Raw genomic sequence first — 14,034 nt, 5'->3', positions numbered from 1 at the left:
AACTTGTGCTGAGGTTGGAATTTTAGCTCTTCTTGAGGAAGAGTATTTTGGAATACCACCTTCTAGGAAGCAAAAAATAACAAACCAAAAATATTTTTTTAAGCTTGAAGAAACATGAGGAATTTGCTGTACTAGGGGTAATAAAATAAATCTCAATACCAATATGTTACAAAGACTTAGCAAAGGGCAGCAAATTAAATAAGTCAGGACTATTAGACTAGAAGAAACAAACTAGAAACCATATGAGAAATCCATTCACGTGAATGCACAGTGAATTTCAAAACTGTCTATACCAGAATTTTTTTTTCTTCTGATAATGAATCACATTACAAAAGAATAATGTCAATACTTAACCTACTCTACTATTCATACTTGAGTGATCAGAGACATAAACTCTTACTAGAATTTAAGGCAGGAGTATTCATTTGTGTACTATCCTGTTACTTTGGATTTCAGGAAAGTAATCCCAAAACAACTACGACTGTAGCTTTAAGATTTCCTCTAACAAAGACAGCCAAAGACCAAAATTTCCCACATTCAAAATGGCATTTAGCATCTGGGTGCTAAAAAATCTGTGTGTTCTTGGATGATATCACAAATTTAATCAAGTGACCTGAAGACCAGCATACTACAAACTGGCCTCAGAATACCAATACCCTGCCTTACTCCAACTCACTTAATTTTCATGTATTTTTCTTTATGTTTTGACTTCAAAGATTTCTTTTATTCCAATTCTCACTTCATCTGACATTTTGCCACCAAGAATCTCCTGAGTAGTTTTCCTAGACTACATTTCCAGTGATAGCCACAATCAGAAACGATAGTGAACAAAAATGTTCACAAATATATAAAACAGGGCTGCTGCATGACTTGAAGGTCAGTTTTCTTCTTGTAACAAAGAATAAAAATGCAAGCATACATTGTGCATGGACACAGCTCTCTAAATGGGTACAAATCTTGCTTTACAGGCAAGCTGCCCATCAAGGTATAGTAGTGGTTGCATTTACATGTGTGCAAATACATGAAAGAAATACTTAGCTTGGTACTGCTTTCTTACATTGGAAGAATAAATTAATGAATTAAAAGTACTTTGAGATCCCTTCATGGTATACTTTATCATTGCCAAGCAGAGATTTCAAGAAACATTTTAAAAACAAATCTTAATGTAAACTGGATACTTTAAAACAAAACAAACACTTCAATAACAACTCCTAAAACAAACTGGATACTTAAAAACAAAACACACCAAACCTCTAAACTTTGAATGTGTGTTTTGTTATTAATATTTAAAGAGCAATTAGATTTTTTGTCTGGAAAATACACAATCTTTACCTGATGCAATGCACACAGACAATTCAGATATAAGCAATATTGCTTTCTCTCTTGATTGTTTCTCTCAGACAATGGAAATATTCACTAGGTCTGAGACCAAACAAACAAACAAAAAATGTGAGTATGGATGGTGACAAAGGACTATTTTTAATGGCAAAGTAGGCCTGCACATCTGTCTAAATCAAGGATTGATACTTGCATTTTACACTATTGGTCTGTTACTTTATTGAACCAGTATCATAACATCATGTAACACTGTTAAAAACAGACCTGCAGTAACGTTCAAATATACCTTCCCAAGTCAGAAGGTATACTTGAATCTTTAAAGAAAAATTTGGATTTGGGCAGGTGAAGAGAACAGAAAATGGGCAATGCAATAAAATTGTTCCACAAGGAGACGGGAAAAGAGGAAAGATCTATTACATCTTAGTCCTTCTGCTGTCTCCCTTCACAAAATATCCTAGGGAAATGAGGAAATTGGGCAATTGGTGAACAGATGCAACTGGTGTATATAGGGATGACCTTGCAGGGATGAATGTACCTAGGTTTGAAACATTTATCTCCTGAAAGAAAACACATATTTGAAATAGATATCTACAAACTACCAAAACACATGGGACAGTACAGAATTACTAAAAATAAACTTGTCCCTCTGACCTTGAGGAAATTTAAAATTACAGATTGGGAGAACAAAAAGCTGCCACTATCCCCTCTATTCCATACACACGGGGAATAATCATTAGGACAGAATGCTAGCTTAAAAATCTAGGACTGAATGTTAATATTTAGCTAAGATTAAACCCAAGACTGAAATTTATCAGTAAACAGCCTAACACTTAGAACACCTGGAGTGAACTTCTGGTACCAGCACAGAGTTTCTCTGTTCTTGGGCCAAACACTTTTTCAGTACAATGGGTGTAAAATGTAAAAATGTAAAAAAATGTAAAAGTGTAAAAACAAAACTGACCTTGTTTTCCTGAGTTATTTTGACTTCAGTCTGCAAACTATATACAGCACAAAAATCTAAATCATATTTCAGATGGTTAGGTGCAAAATAATACATATAAATATAACCCTTGTTAATTTTAAAGATTTTCAGTCATGTTCATTTGGGGCAAGAGGCTTAAAGCTGTTCATGGTGAAAAAATAATGGAGGTGGCAACTAAAAAATGCTTTTACAGTGGCCAGATTTGTGTCTACTTTTGTTACTCTCTCATTAAAGAGTCTACAACAATTTCTCAGGAATATTAAAAAATCAAGGAAATCAGAAGGAAATTAAGTTAGTAAATTTCTTGTACTAACAAGAACAATATTCTAGTAGTAACCACCAAAAATGCATTTATATACAGTATATTGGCTAAGTTATTTTTAACACAAAAGAGGCAACAATGGAATATATTAAAAAAATAAATCCTGTGACACCAGAGAAACAGTTCAGTCTCAGTAGCTCCTATCACAACAGTTTACACACAAAGTATTTTGATGGGTGTACATACAAGAGCTAAACTAACCATGAGGAAAACAGTCCCATCAAAATTAAAAGGATGGGAGGAAGGACCTGGTGTTACTTTTCCAAAATTCAGAAAACTGTAAAATTAATCCTCACCTCCCCTTTCTCCCTCTTCCACCACGGCTGTTGCTGCTATAGTGGAAGAAGTCTCCCACCCAGCAATACAGAGTTCTCAACTCCAAGATGTCCTGATTAGAGGCCACATGCACTGGGGGTCCCCTTATGGGGCAGGAATACTTGCAGGCACACGACAAAGAAAGAAGAGGTACATGAAACAGCAACTAGGAAATGTTCTTTCTACCTATAGGCTCCAGCCAGCACAAAGCCCTGTCAGAAGAGACTTCACAGGCAGCAGGGGTGGACACTTGTTCCTAGTCCTGAAGCAGTAGTGACTGAGTCATTGCAAACCAGGCTGACCAACTGGATCTCAAACAAGAAAAGGTGAAGCAGCAAACACACTGTGCTGCAAACACTCTCCCAACACCAAAGCAGGGAAATGTGACCTTAGATTTAAATGAGTTTAATTTTCAAAGCGTCAGATTTCATGGGTTTGCTAACTAGATCTTTCCTGATGTTCTCAAACCACAGAAGTTTAGTGGCCATCATTGCTGCTTCAACACATTTCTTAGTTTGTTCACACCTCTCAAAACTCCCTGACATTAGGATAGTGAGCTTCCTTCTGAGGTACCATACCACCAAATCAAAATGAGCAATCCGTGCCCTGACTTTTGCTGTTCCAACTCATCTTGAAACTCACAAAGTAGAGAGAGCTATGAATTTTGAAAAAATAACTTCAAATACTGGTCACATAAAAAGTTACCAGTAAGACTACCAAAGGAGATTTCTTATAGGCATTGAATAATGCAGGCATTTTATACCTTGCTTTTGATCAAATATGGCAAAATAATAGCCAATGGGTTTCCTAGCAGCTACTATTCCTTGAGACATGGAAATGTACTCTGCTAGATGTTGTCCCTGAAAATTTTATCAGAGCCACCTTGAAAAGAAATATAAAGCATTATGACTTCTCCAAATGGCTCTGAAGGAACAGGTGACCTCTGAAGTATGCAAAAAATGAGAGCAAAACCCTGTAACTTTCTCAATGAAAGGATTTACCATGGATACTTAAGAGCAAGGCAGATAATAAAAGTCAACCTAAATTAGATGTCACACACATTCTGCTCCTGGGATCAAAGAGGATAAAATTATTTTGAAAATTTTTGCAGAGATTGTCTTGTGCAGCAGAAGGATCCAGAAGGTTTTCTTTCTATGACTTGGATCTCATGTTTAAACATCACACTGTTAGGGTTATAGAGAACCAAGGAGTTTGCTATTAATCCACTGCACTGCTTGTTTACCTCTTATTCACTTTAGAGGAAAGGAGGCAGTTCTAGCCACAGGAAAGGAAACACTATTCTGATCCTAAGAGCCTCTGCAGTATTATTAGACAGTATACTAATTTATAAATCGCTCTACTTTATTAAGAAGGCATACGACCACATTTTATATCAGAAAACAAAAATCATAGGCACTGGCAAAACCTAAGATCATGGGAAAACCCTGAAGAAGTTTCACATAGGAAAACAAGTTTTTTTCCTACTGAAATGAACAGAAGAGACATGACAAACCAAATGAACACATCCCTATGTTAATCTCCGGGGTTTATTCAACTAAACTGTCTCCAGCTACAAAAAGCTTAGTCCAAAAAGAGAACTGGTGCACTGCAGTAACATTCCGGCTGTGCCCACTTCACTAAGACTCCACTAAGTAGGCCACCAATTTGGAAAAGCACAAATATCCAAAGTGAACTCTAAAGTACTGGACCAGGGCACCAGCACAGCAGTAGCGATGGGCCCGGGACCTGATTTCAGCAGGCTTCAAAACTCTGCACAGAAATGCGGGCCCGCGGCTCATCTCCCCTCTGACAAATGCGAGTTCTCGGCGGGGTGTCCTGCAGCCGCCCTGCTCAGCTTCCATCTGAGACTCCTCCTCATCATCATCATCACGCATCACGCTGTGGGACATGGGGGCAGAACGTGCGTGTGTGCGAGGCTGGGGCAGAAACCTACGGTGAAAGAACCCGTCCAAGCAGATGCACTCAGTGCGAGGCCATGGCCAGACCCGGACCGGCGCCTGAGGGCAGGGGATGCCGCGGCGCAGGTGAAGCGAAAAGCAGGATCTTCCTTCGCTGTGGGGGCGCGGGTCAGCTTCCCGCGAAGATCGGTCGGGAGAGGAGGGCAGGGGGGCAAACGCTCCTCCCGGGCCCGAGGGAACCGCGGGGCGGGGGTAGGAGACGCCCGCTTCGGGCGGGGCGGCACGGGCCGGGCGGGGGCTTTCCCATCCCGGGGGGCGGTCCCGGCCCCGGCCCCGCTGCCCACCCCGGCCCGGCTGGCTCACCAGAAGAGCAGGTTGGCGCAGACGAAGCCGCCCAGGCTGCGGAGGGGCCGCTCCCAGCTCAGCGCCGCCGCGATGCAGCAGCCCACGGCCAGCCCCGTCTCTCCCAGCACCGCCGCCGCCCCGGCCCTGCCCGACACCTCCGTCGGCTCCGTCTCCCCGGGCGCGGTCCCGCTTCGCTCCTGCGCGGCCTCAGGCTCCTGGGGCTGCGCGGGCACCGCCGCGCTCGCCATGGCTCGGTGCGGCCGGAGGGCTGCGGCTCGGCCGGGCGGAGCTGGGGCTGGGGCTGGGGCTGGGGCTGGGGCTGGGGCCGGGCCGGGCCGGGCCGGGGCGGCGGAGGCGGGCCCGGGGCGGAGCCGGCGCTGCCCCCGCGTTACCCCGCACCCGCCTCCGCGCAGGTGCCGCCGGGGCGGGGAGCGGGCGGGAGGAGGTGCCGGGAGCGGGCCCGAGGCTGCCGCCCCTGGCGGGAGTGTGCCCGGGCCGCAGGAGAGACCGGCCTGAGCATTCCGGTTCCTTGCTGCGGGAAAGCTGGACAACACAGCTTTTTTCTAGATTTGGGAAGGTGAAGCCCACCGGGAGGTGTTGCCAGTGAGACTTGTCCGTCATCTCCTCCTCCTGTGTATATGCCACAGCCAGGCACAGCTGGAGCACCTCCAGAGGAGAGCACCAAGTCCATAAGAGCACTGGAACACACCCTCTACGAAGTCAGGCTGAGGAAGTCGGGGCTGTTCAGCTTGGATAAGAGGAGACTGTGTGCAGACCTCATAGCAGCCTTCCAGTATGTGAAGGGAACTTACAGGGAAGCTGGAAAGGGACTCTGCCAGGAACTACAGTGATAGGCCAAGGGGTAGTGGGTTCAAATTGAAAGAAGGGAAATTTAGGTTAGACATTAAGAAAAAATTCTTTACTGTGAGAGTGGTTGGACACTGGAAGAGGTTTCCCAGGGACATTGTGGATGTCCCATCACTGGCAGCATTCAAAGCCAGGCTGGATAATGCCTTGAGCAGCTTGGTCTAGTGGGAGGTATCCCTGCCCAAGTCAGGGGAGGTGAGACTAGATAATCTTTAAGGTCTGTTCCAACTATTTGACATTCTGTGATTCAATGATCCTATCATAACAGTCCCCAAAACCCTAAAAAATTGAAGTTGCTATTGTCATAATGCTGGGAGCTTGTAAGACCACAGAGGACCCTATGGGGGTTTGATGGCTTACTTCAAGAAACATACTTAAAATCTATACCGTGCTGTCCTCTCATCTGCACTACTACCTGTCTGGCCAGCCCCAGGCTCCAGATGGAATTGTGGCACTATGTTCAAGCTGGTAATGTACGTAATAGCTGATGTGACTGCTGGGAATTTGAATTCTGGGGAGTATGCCTGCTAAGAATTGTCACTTAAGCATCTGTTGCTGAATAAGAAGAGCCAAAAATTGGAATAGCTGAAGGTATTTCACAGGATAAAGTGTGTAAAATAAAATAATTTTTACTGCAAGAGCAAGAATATTAATTTTGGACTGTGAATTGACATCTGCTTCAAGCTCGAGTTACCACATTAAAATGTTTCTTTTAATGGGAAAAGGAGTCACACTTACTTGAAGGTCAAAGTGTCTTTTTTTTTCTCTGCGGTAAAAGACAAAATTACAACACTAAGTTTTAACACTGTGGATTGCAAGTCTACTGTGTGTTTGCACCAAATAGCCTTGGAAAGGAGTTATTCTATTTTTCTTACTCTTTGTGCTCTCTCTAGCACCTGAGAGGAAACATACAGAATGTTATTCTACATAGGCAATTAACATTTTGCTTAAGGACATTATAGTTTAATGCTAATTAGTTATACTTCTATGCTCTTTTGTCTAAGAGGCCAGGCAGACCTGAATAATAAGCCCAGCTAAAATGTGATTAAGTGTTGTCTCTGAAAGTGTGAGAGCAAAAGGTAAGAGACAGGCTCCACTAGTAACCTGAAACACACATGGAAAAGAAAGGGAAGTAGCTGCAGCAAGGCTGGAGAAATACTTTGTTCTTTTCCTGCAGTTTTGTGCTGATGAATAAAAATTTGTCCTAAAAAACTTGGTCAAAACAGAGTGTTCTCCTTGTGCTGGAAAGCAGGCAGCTGTCTCCTATGTTTGCAAGCAGCTGCTCACAGTTACTAAGCACTCCTCCTGCTCTCACTTGGGTATATCTTATGCTTTTTTAGGCTGAGTAGTAGTTATTTGCTTCCTTGGTTTTGAGAGAGGGAGCAGAGGGAATCTTAACAGTCCACAGGAGTAAAACCTGTAAAAGCAAACTTTTTGCAAGGAAAAGGAGGTAGAGAGATAGGCACAGATGAGAGAGTTTCTCCTATACTCACCCTTTATGCAGGATGCCAAGCTGCTGCTCTAGTGAACACTGCCTATAACTTGCAAAAACCATCCCCAGCTTAGCCAGCGGCACTTTGCTTTCCCTTGCTAGCATTCAGTTATTTCAGTAATGTGGGCGGTCCTATCCAGCATCCAAATCTAGCTAACTCCAAACAGTTAATAGGTAAGCCTGGGAAGGAGTCAGATGTTCCTCATGCATTTTTAAAGTGACCATGAGATAATAAGACTCAGGAAGTACACTGGGGTAAAAATGTTAAAATTTGGGTTTAACCAACTGTAGGATAATGACAATATAATCCGACTGCCCTAAGGATTATAAGCGTGGCAGGTTTGAAGCAATCCTCCCTTACCAATATTCCGCTTCTTTTTTAAACATTTGACCCAAAATTTAACTCTGTGACACTCCCTTCAGTCACTGGTGTTCAAAAATTCCCCTCTCTCCTCAGAAAAGGGGGAGATGGAATCTGGTGGAGAAGGATGAGGTGAGGTTTCAGTGGAAACGGTAGACTACAAATAAGAGAACTCTTTTGGATTGTAATTAAACTTGCATCCATTCTAGATTACTGGTCTCTGCTTTCCTGACATATACCATGAAAGATATGAACAGAAATTAGTGAAAAGCTCTTCCAGAATGGGTTTTGTAATTTGGGTAATAGAAAAAAAGAATGCTTGTTGGATGCCAGTTCTTCTTCTGTCACTGTTGATTTTTCTTGGGCTTGGTTTATATGAATGATTTTACTGAAAGCACTCTGGTTTAAACATTAGTGTGAGAGAAGAAATGGATGCTTCATTCCCAGCCATTGAAAGTTTAGATGTCTTTTTCAGAAAAAAAATAGTAATAAATAGGTTGTCTTGTTTTGAACTTCCTGTGCTTTGATGTTTTGCCTGCTAGGGCTTAAAAGGTTTGTGTGCAGTTTGAGTTTGGGATGGGAAAAACTAGGAGTAGCAACCAGTGCACAGTTGCATGTATGAGCTGTAATGCACAGAATTAGGTTAGGGACTGTGGGTCTGGTGCTAGGAACTACAGAGTAAATGATGGATGAAAACCAAGGAGAAAGCTTTTTAAGTGGTTGTTTCAAAGAAGTTTGCAAATATAAAATCATTCTAATACTTCAGAAATATGTTTGAAAATGCTGATGTCATCATAGAGTAAGCATTGAGTTCAGTTGAGGATTCTAACTCTAAATGTAATGAATTTCCTTTTTTGTTTAAGCTGGTTTTCTATTCATTTCAGCACAGGATCACAGACTAGGTTAGTTTGGATGGAATGCCTGTAAAACATTTGGTCTGACCTTTCTCCCCACATACACACTCAGCACCCCTTTTACTTGGCTGTGAGGTGTTGCTCCGTGTCATGCCCAGATTAGCTCTGATCATCTCTGAAGGCTAGAGATTCTGCAGTGCACTCTGGGAAACCTGTTTGAACATTTGGCCAATTCACTGTGAAGAATATTTTCTTATCATCTATTCAAAATTTCTTATTTCACCCATTTCCTCTAATCCTGCACCTCATAGGGAAGGGCTCTGTCCCCATCCATTCTATAATCACACATAGGTATTCTGTAAGTAGATCCCTGTTAACCTCTGTCCTCCAGAGTGAGTGAACCTGATTCTCCCAGCCTTTCCTTCTATGCCATCAGCTGTGTGCTGCTGACCTTCCAGTGGCCCTCTGGACTCCTTCCAGTATGTCAGAGTTTGCCTTGTCCTGGGTTTTCCCAAACTGGACAAAATATTCCATATGTGGTCTCACAAATGAAAGAAGCAGGGGAAGAATTGCTTCCCTTGTCCTACAAGTCCTGTAATTACTGCAGGATTGTTGACTCTTTGCCCAGTCATACCCATAGCACTTTCTTACTTGTCTCTGCTTTGAGGCTGAGGAATTGTGTCTTAGTCACTCTTAATAATGTATGACTTTGAACATTCATCTTCCCTTTTCCTGAATTTTTTTCAGTTCTGTAACTGAAATAAGATTTCTCGACAGGAAATAACTTTCTTGTGTGGTTCTAGTCACATCATCTCTGCATTTTTGTTTGAAGTGGGAACAGATCTTAGATTTGAATTGTTTCAAAACACTGCATTGTGGTTTACTTTTGTAATAATTCCTAAGGACTACTTTCCTTTTTTTTTCTGTAACTCATGAAACATCTCCATTTTGTCCCTAAGTGACAATGTTCACTTCAGAGCCTGCTGTACAGCTCATTCTGATATTGGGCTTCCCTCCTCACCTCACCTGCCTCACTTTATCTGCTTGGAATTTATTTACCATTTTATTGGACAACTATGCTGTTTTGTAAAGTCATGCAGGTTTTTTAGTCTGTCCTTATCCTGACTTTCCTGAATAACTTGATGTCAGCACTAACCTCTAAGCTTGTTCTTCATGATTTTCCAGTTTATTGTTCAATAGGTTGAAGATCTTAGAGCCTCTCCTGAACCTCAGGAATGATCTCCTTCCTTTGTTTGCTCTTCCTGTCTGTTCCCTATCTTCTAACCAATTATTTATCCACATCATGACTTCTTATGTGGATACATAGCTTCCTTTAAGTCTTAGATGATGAATTCTGCCAAAACCCTTTTTGAAATCCAGGTAAACCAGACTGCCCTCATTCAGAGATTTGTCAGAGAACTTCAGCAGACTTCTGGGGTAGAGCTTTATTAATCAGAAACTATGCTGTCTCTTCTCAGTAGATCATATTTCTTCAGGTGTCCAGTCGTTATATGTTTTATTATAATATTGAGTAGTTAACATTAAAAGTTAAGAATTTCTCCTGCATCTTTTCACTAAACTCTGGTATCTTTCCTAGTTACCATTGAACTGTAAAATAACTTTCCAATTTATAATTGGCTAACAGTTTTCTCTTTTGATGGACACCTTCTTAGCCTTTGCAGCGTCCCTAATGTCTCTCTTGAGGAATATGTTTGAAACTACATTCCAAGCTCTTAGTTCTTTTATTTAACTGTAATATAATATTTAACTATGGAACAGGAGTGCATTAAGTGTTGTCCTGTGATATGCAAAATACAGTTAGGACTGTGACATGTCTTTAAAATATTTTGGGTACAAGTTTCAAAATGCATTTCAAAATACTCTTGTGTTCCACTGAAATATTTATCTGTTGGGCAGATAAATATTTGGACCTGACTGACCTTGTGAACTAAAACTATGTGGTAGCTTGACTGTGGCTTTCTGCCAGATGCCCACACAGCCACCCCATAGTTCCCCTCCTCAACTGGGCAGGGAGAGAATGTAAAATGAAAGGCTCAGCAGTCAAGATAAGGATAGGGAGAGATCACTCACCAGTTACTGTCATAGGCAAAACAGACTCAGCACTGGGAAATTAGTTTAGTTACCAATCAAATAATGAGAAATAAAACCAGATCTTAAAACCACCTTCCAAACACCTTCCCCCCCCCCATGCCTCTCTTCTTCCCAAGCTTAACTTTACTGCTGATTTCTCATCCTCCTCCTCCCCACAGTGATGCAGGGGAACAGGGAATGGGAGGCTGCAGTGCGTTCATCACACATTGTCTCTGCTTCTCCTTCCTCCTCACATTCTTCCCCTGCTCCAGCATAGAGTCCCGCCTGTGGTGCAGCCCTTCAGGAACAGGCTGCCCCAGTGAGGGTCCCCTGTGGGGTCACAAGTCCTGCCACTAAAGTTAGTCCAGTGTGGGTTTCCCACAAGGCCACAGCCTCATTTGGGCATCCACCTGCTCCAGTGTGGGGTCCTCAAATGGCTGCAGGTGGATCTCTGCTCCTCCATGGACCTTCATGTCCCCTCTGCAGAGGGACAGCTACCCCACCACAGACTGCACCACAGGCTGCAGGGGAATCTCTGCTGCAGTGACTGGAGCATCTCCTCCCTTCCTTCTTCAGTGACCTTGGTGTCAGCAGTGTTGTTTCTCTCACATGTTCTCATTCCCATCTCCTACTGGATGTTGCACAGCAGTTTTTTCCCCTTCTTACATATACTATCCCTGAGGTGCTATCACCATCATTGATGTGATGATCGGCCCTGACCAACAGCAGGTCTGTGTTGGAGCTGGCAGGAATTGTCTCCACAGACAAAGGGAAAGCTTCTGGCTGGTTTTCATAGACATAACCCCTGTAGCTCCTCTCCTTCTTCCCCATGCTGCTACCAGAACCTTGCCATGCCAGGTGCATCATACCAAGTGGCATAAGATGAAAAATTTAACATAGGTGACAAAAATATATGAGTGTTGATGCTGCTTCTCATTAAAAAATACTGGCGTTTGGCATTTTTTTCCCTCACTGCTAGAGGTTATGCTCCTTAATGCCTGTAAACTCTAACAGCAGAACTCAACAGTGAATTAATGTATGGAAGAATAATGCTTCAGCTGTATATTTTCTGTAATGGAAATCATGATCAGGAAGCTCTAATATCTCCCACATCAGATATTCCTTTTTGTTTGGTAAAAGTGTGTGAGGACAGTAGTAAATATTCCATGCTCAAATGCAGTGTTTTTCTTTTCTGAATCCAGGTTTTATAGAATCAAGTTAATGTAGCAATTACATACACTTATTTTAGTATAAAACATTATTATAAACATTTATATGTCTTGAATTGTTAGAAAGAATAGTATTTCTGATGTAACTGTTTAGGACTTGGGACAAGGGAATTTACAGAAGAAAATGTATGGCTCAACACCTATGGTCAAAGCCAGTTAAGCGACTTAAAACAAATGTCTTTAGCCCAGAAATAGTACTGTACAGCAATCTCATAAAATGTTTATGCAACAATTCAGAGACATTTAATACCAAACTGCTGATCTTCTTGTCTGTGTAATCATGCCATGTAGAAGATCAGTAAGAATAATTGATTTTCATGGATCTAATTTTGGAGCTAATTACTGTAATCTCTTAGATGGCATTACCTGTTTGATTATATGTAGTGGAGAATTGATAATGACTTTATAGGTTTAGCTCCACTCTTTGGTCAGCTTTTTGTGAAAGCAGGCCAAGCAGGCCATCAACCTTTTTTTTGAGTCTAGGATTTGTTTAGAGTTTATGAAACAGGCAAGCTCATATGGGAGTTGTCACTGTCTAAAAAGTATCAAAAATTCTGTGAATCAGCAAGTTTGAACATTTTGACTGTATTTGTAAAAAGAGTGATAATCTAAGTAAAAACATTAGGTAGGTGCAATGTTAGGTTTAGTAAATTGAGAAGTTCCAAGTGAGAGAAATGCCTAGGTAGAGAAAAATGGATTCTGACACTTACCTAGACGACTGAATGGGAAAAGCATGGATGAGGAAATACTCTCTCAGAAGGCAGGATGTAAGAAAAAAGGGAAATATCTTTCAGAGTGCAGAATAGAGAGTCTCCTTTATATGGAATTGTGTAGAGTGCATCCAAGAGCCTTCCTTGTGATTGATAAAACAGGATTAGAAGACAGAATTTCATCGGAACCTACTGCTTTTTAATTCTAATGTGTTCAAATGAGAGCATGTTTCACAGAATCACAGAATGGGTCAGGTTGGAAGGGACCACAGTGGGTCATCTGGTCCAACCTCCCTGCTCAGGCAGGGTCATCCCTGTTCCCTAGAGCACATGGCACAGGATTGTGTCCAGAGAATTCTTGAATATCTGCAGTAAGAGAGACTCCACAACCTCTCTGGGCAATCTGGCCCAGTTCTCAGGCACCTGCACAGTAGAGAAGTCCTACCTTATGTTCAGGTGGAACTCTCTGTGCATCAGTTTCTGCCTCTTGTCCTACTGCTTGGCACTTACAAGAGCCTGACTCCATCCTCTTGACACTCTCCCTTCAGATGCTTATCAACTTTGATAAGACTCCACCTCAGTTCTCTTCTCAGGGCTCAACAGACCCAGTGGCCTCAGCCTTTCCTCATAATGGAGATGCTCCAGTCCTGTAATCATCTTTTTCATCCTCTGCTGGACCTGCTCAAGGAACTCCATGTCTCATACTGAGGAGCCCAGAACAGGGCACAGCACTCCAGATGAGGCCTCACCAGGGCTGAGCAGAGGGGCAGGATCACCTCCCTCAACCTGCTGGCAATGCTATTCCTAATGCACCCCAGGATCCCATTGGCCTTCCTGGCCATAAAGACACGCTGCTGGCTCATGGACAGTTTCTTGTCCATCAGGACTCTCAGGTCCTTTTCCACAGAGCTGCTTTCCAGAAGTGTCACAATGCATAAGGTAATTCTTCTCCAGGGGCAGGACCCTGTATTTGGCCTTGTTGAATTTCAGACAGTTCTTTGTCAATCTCTGCAGCCTGTCAAGGTCCTTCTGAAGGGCTGCACAGTTCTGGGGTGTTGGCTTCTCCCAGTTTTGTTTTGTTTTGTCACTTCAGAACTAGGCACATCATCCCCTTTCTATGGATTGAAGTGAGGCTGACTGGCTGGTAATTCCCTGAGTTCTCCTTCTTTCCCTTTTTAAGACTGGAGTGACATTTTCTTTCTTTCAGCC

The 14,034-nt window shown here is 42.5% G+C and overlaps 1 protein-coding gene across 3 annotated transcripts in view; it reads right to left on the bottom strand.

Moving 5' to 3' along the window:
* RETREG1 (reticulophagy regulator 1) overlaps positions 1 to 7,676 on the bottom strand; it is a 65,866-nt gene extending 58,190 nt beyond the window's left edge. Inside the window, exon 1 of one of the 3 annotated variants that reach the window (XM_015619223.2) lies at positions 7,582 to 7,676. In XM_015619223.2, the coding sequence (XP_015474709.1) occupies positions 7,582 to 7,643 (62 nt within the window). In that variant the 5' untranslated portion in view covers positions 7,644 to 7,676. Of the gene's footprint in view, positions 1 to 4,911; positions 4,934 to 5,239; positions 5,485 to 7,581 lie in introns of those variants that run through there. The other 2 variants (XM_015619222.3, XM_033512145.1) reach the window with 2 other exon arrangements.
* Positions 7,677 to 14,034: the final 6,358 nt, after the last annotated feature.

Source organism: Parus major, chromosome 2, assembly GCF_001522545.3.
Source record: "Parus major isolate Abel chromosome 2, Parus_major1.1, whole genome shotgun sequence".
Classification (NCBI taxonomy): domain Eukaryota; kingdom Metazoa; phylum Chordata; class Aves; order Passeriformes; family Paridae; genus Parus; species Parus major.
The sequence above is the reverse complement of the archived record's forward strand: the minus strand, read 5'-3'. Positions and strand labels throughout refer to the sequence as shown.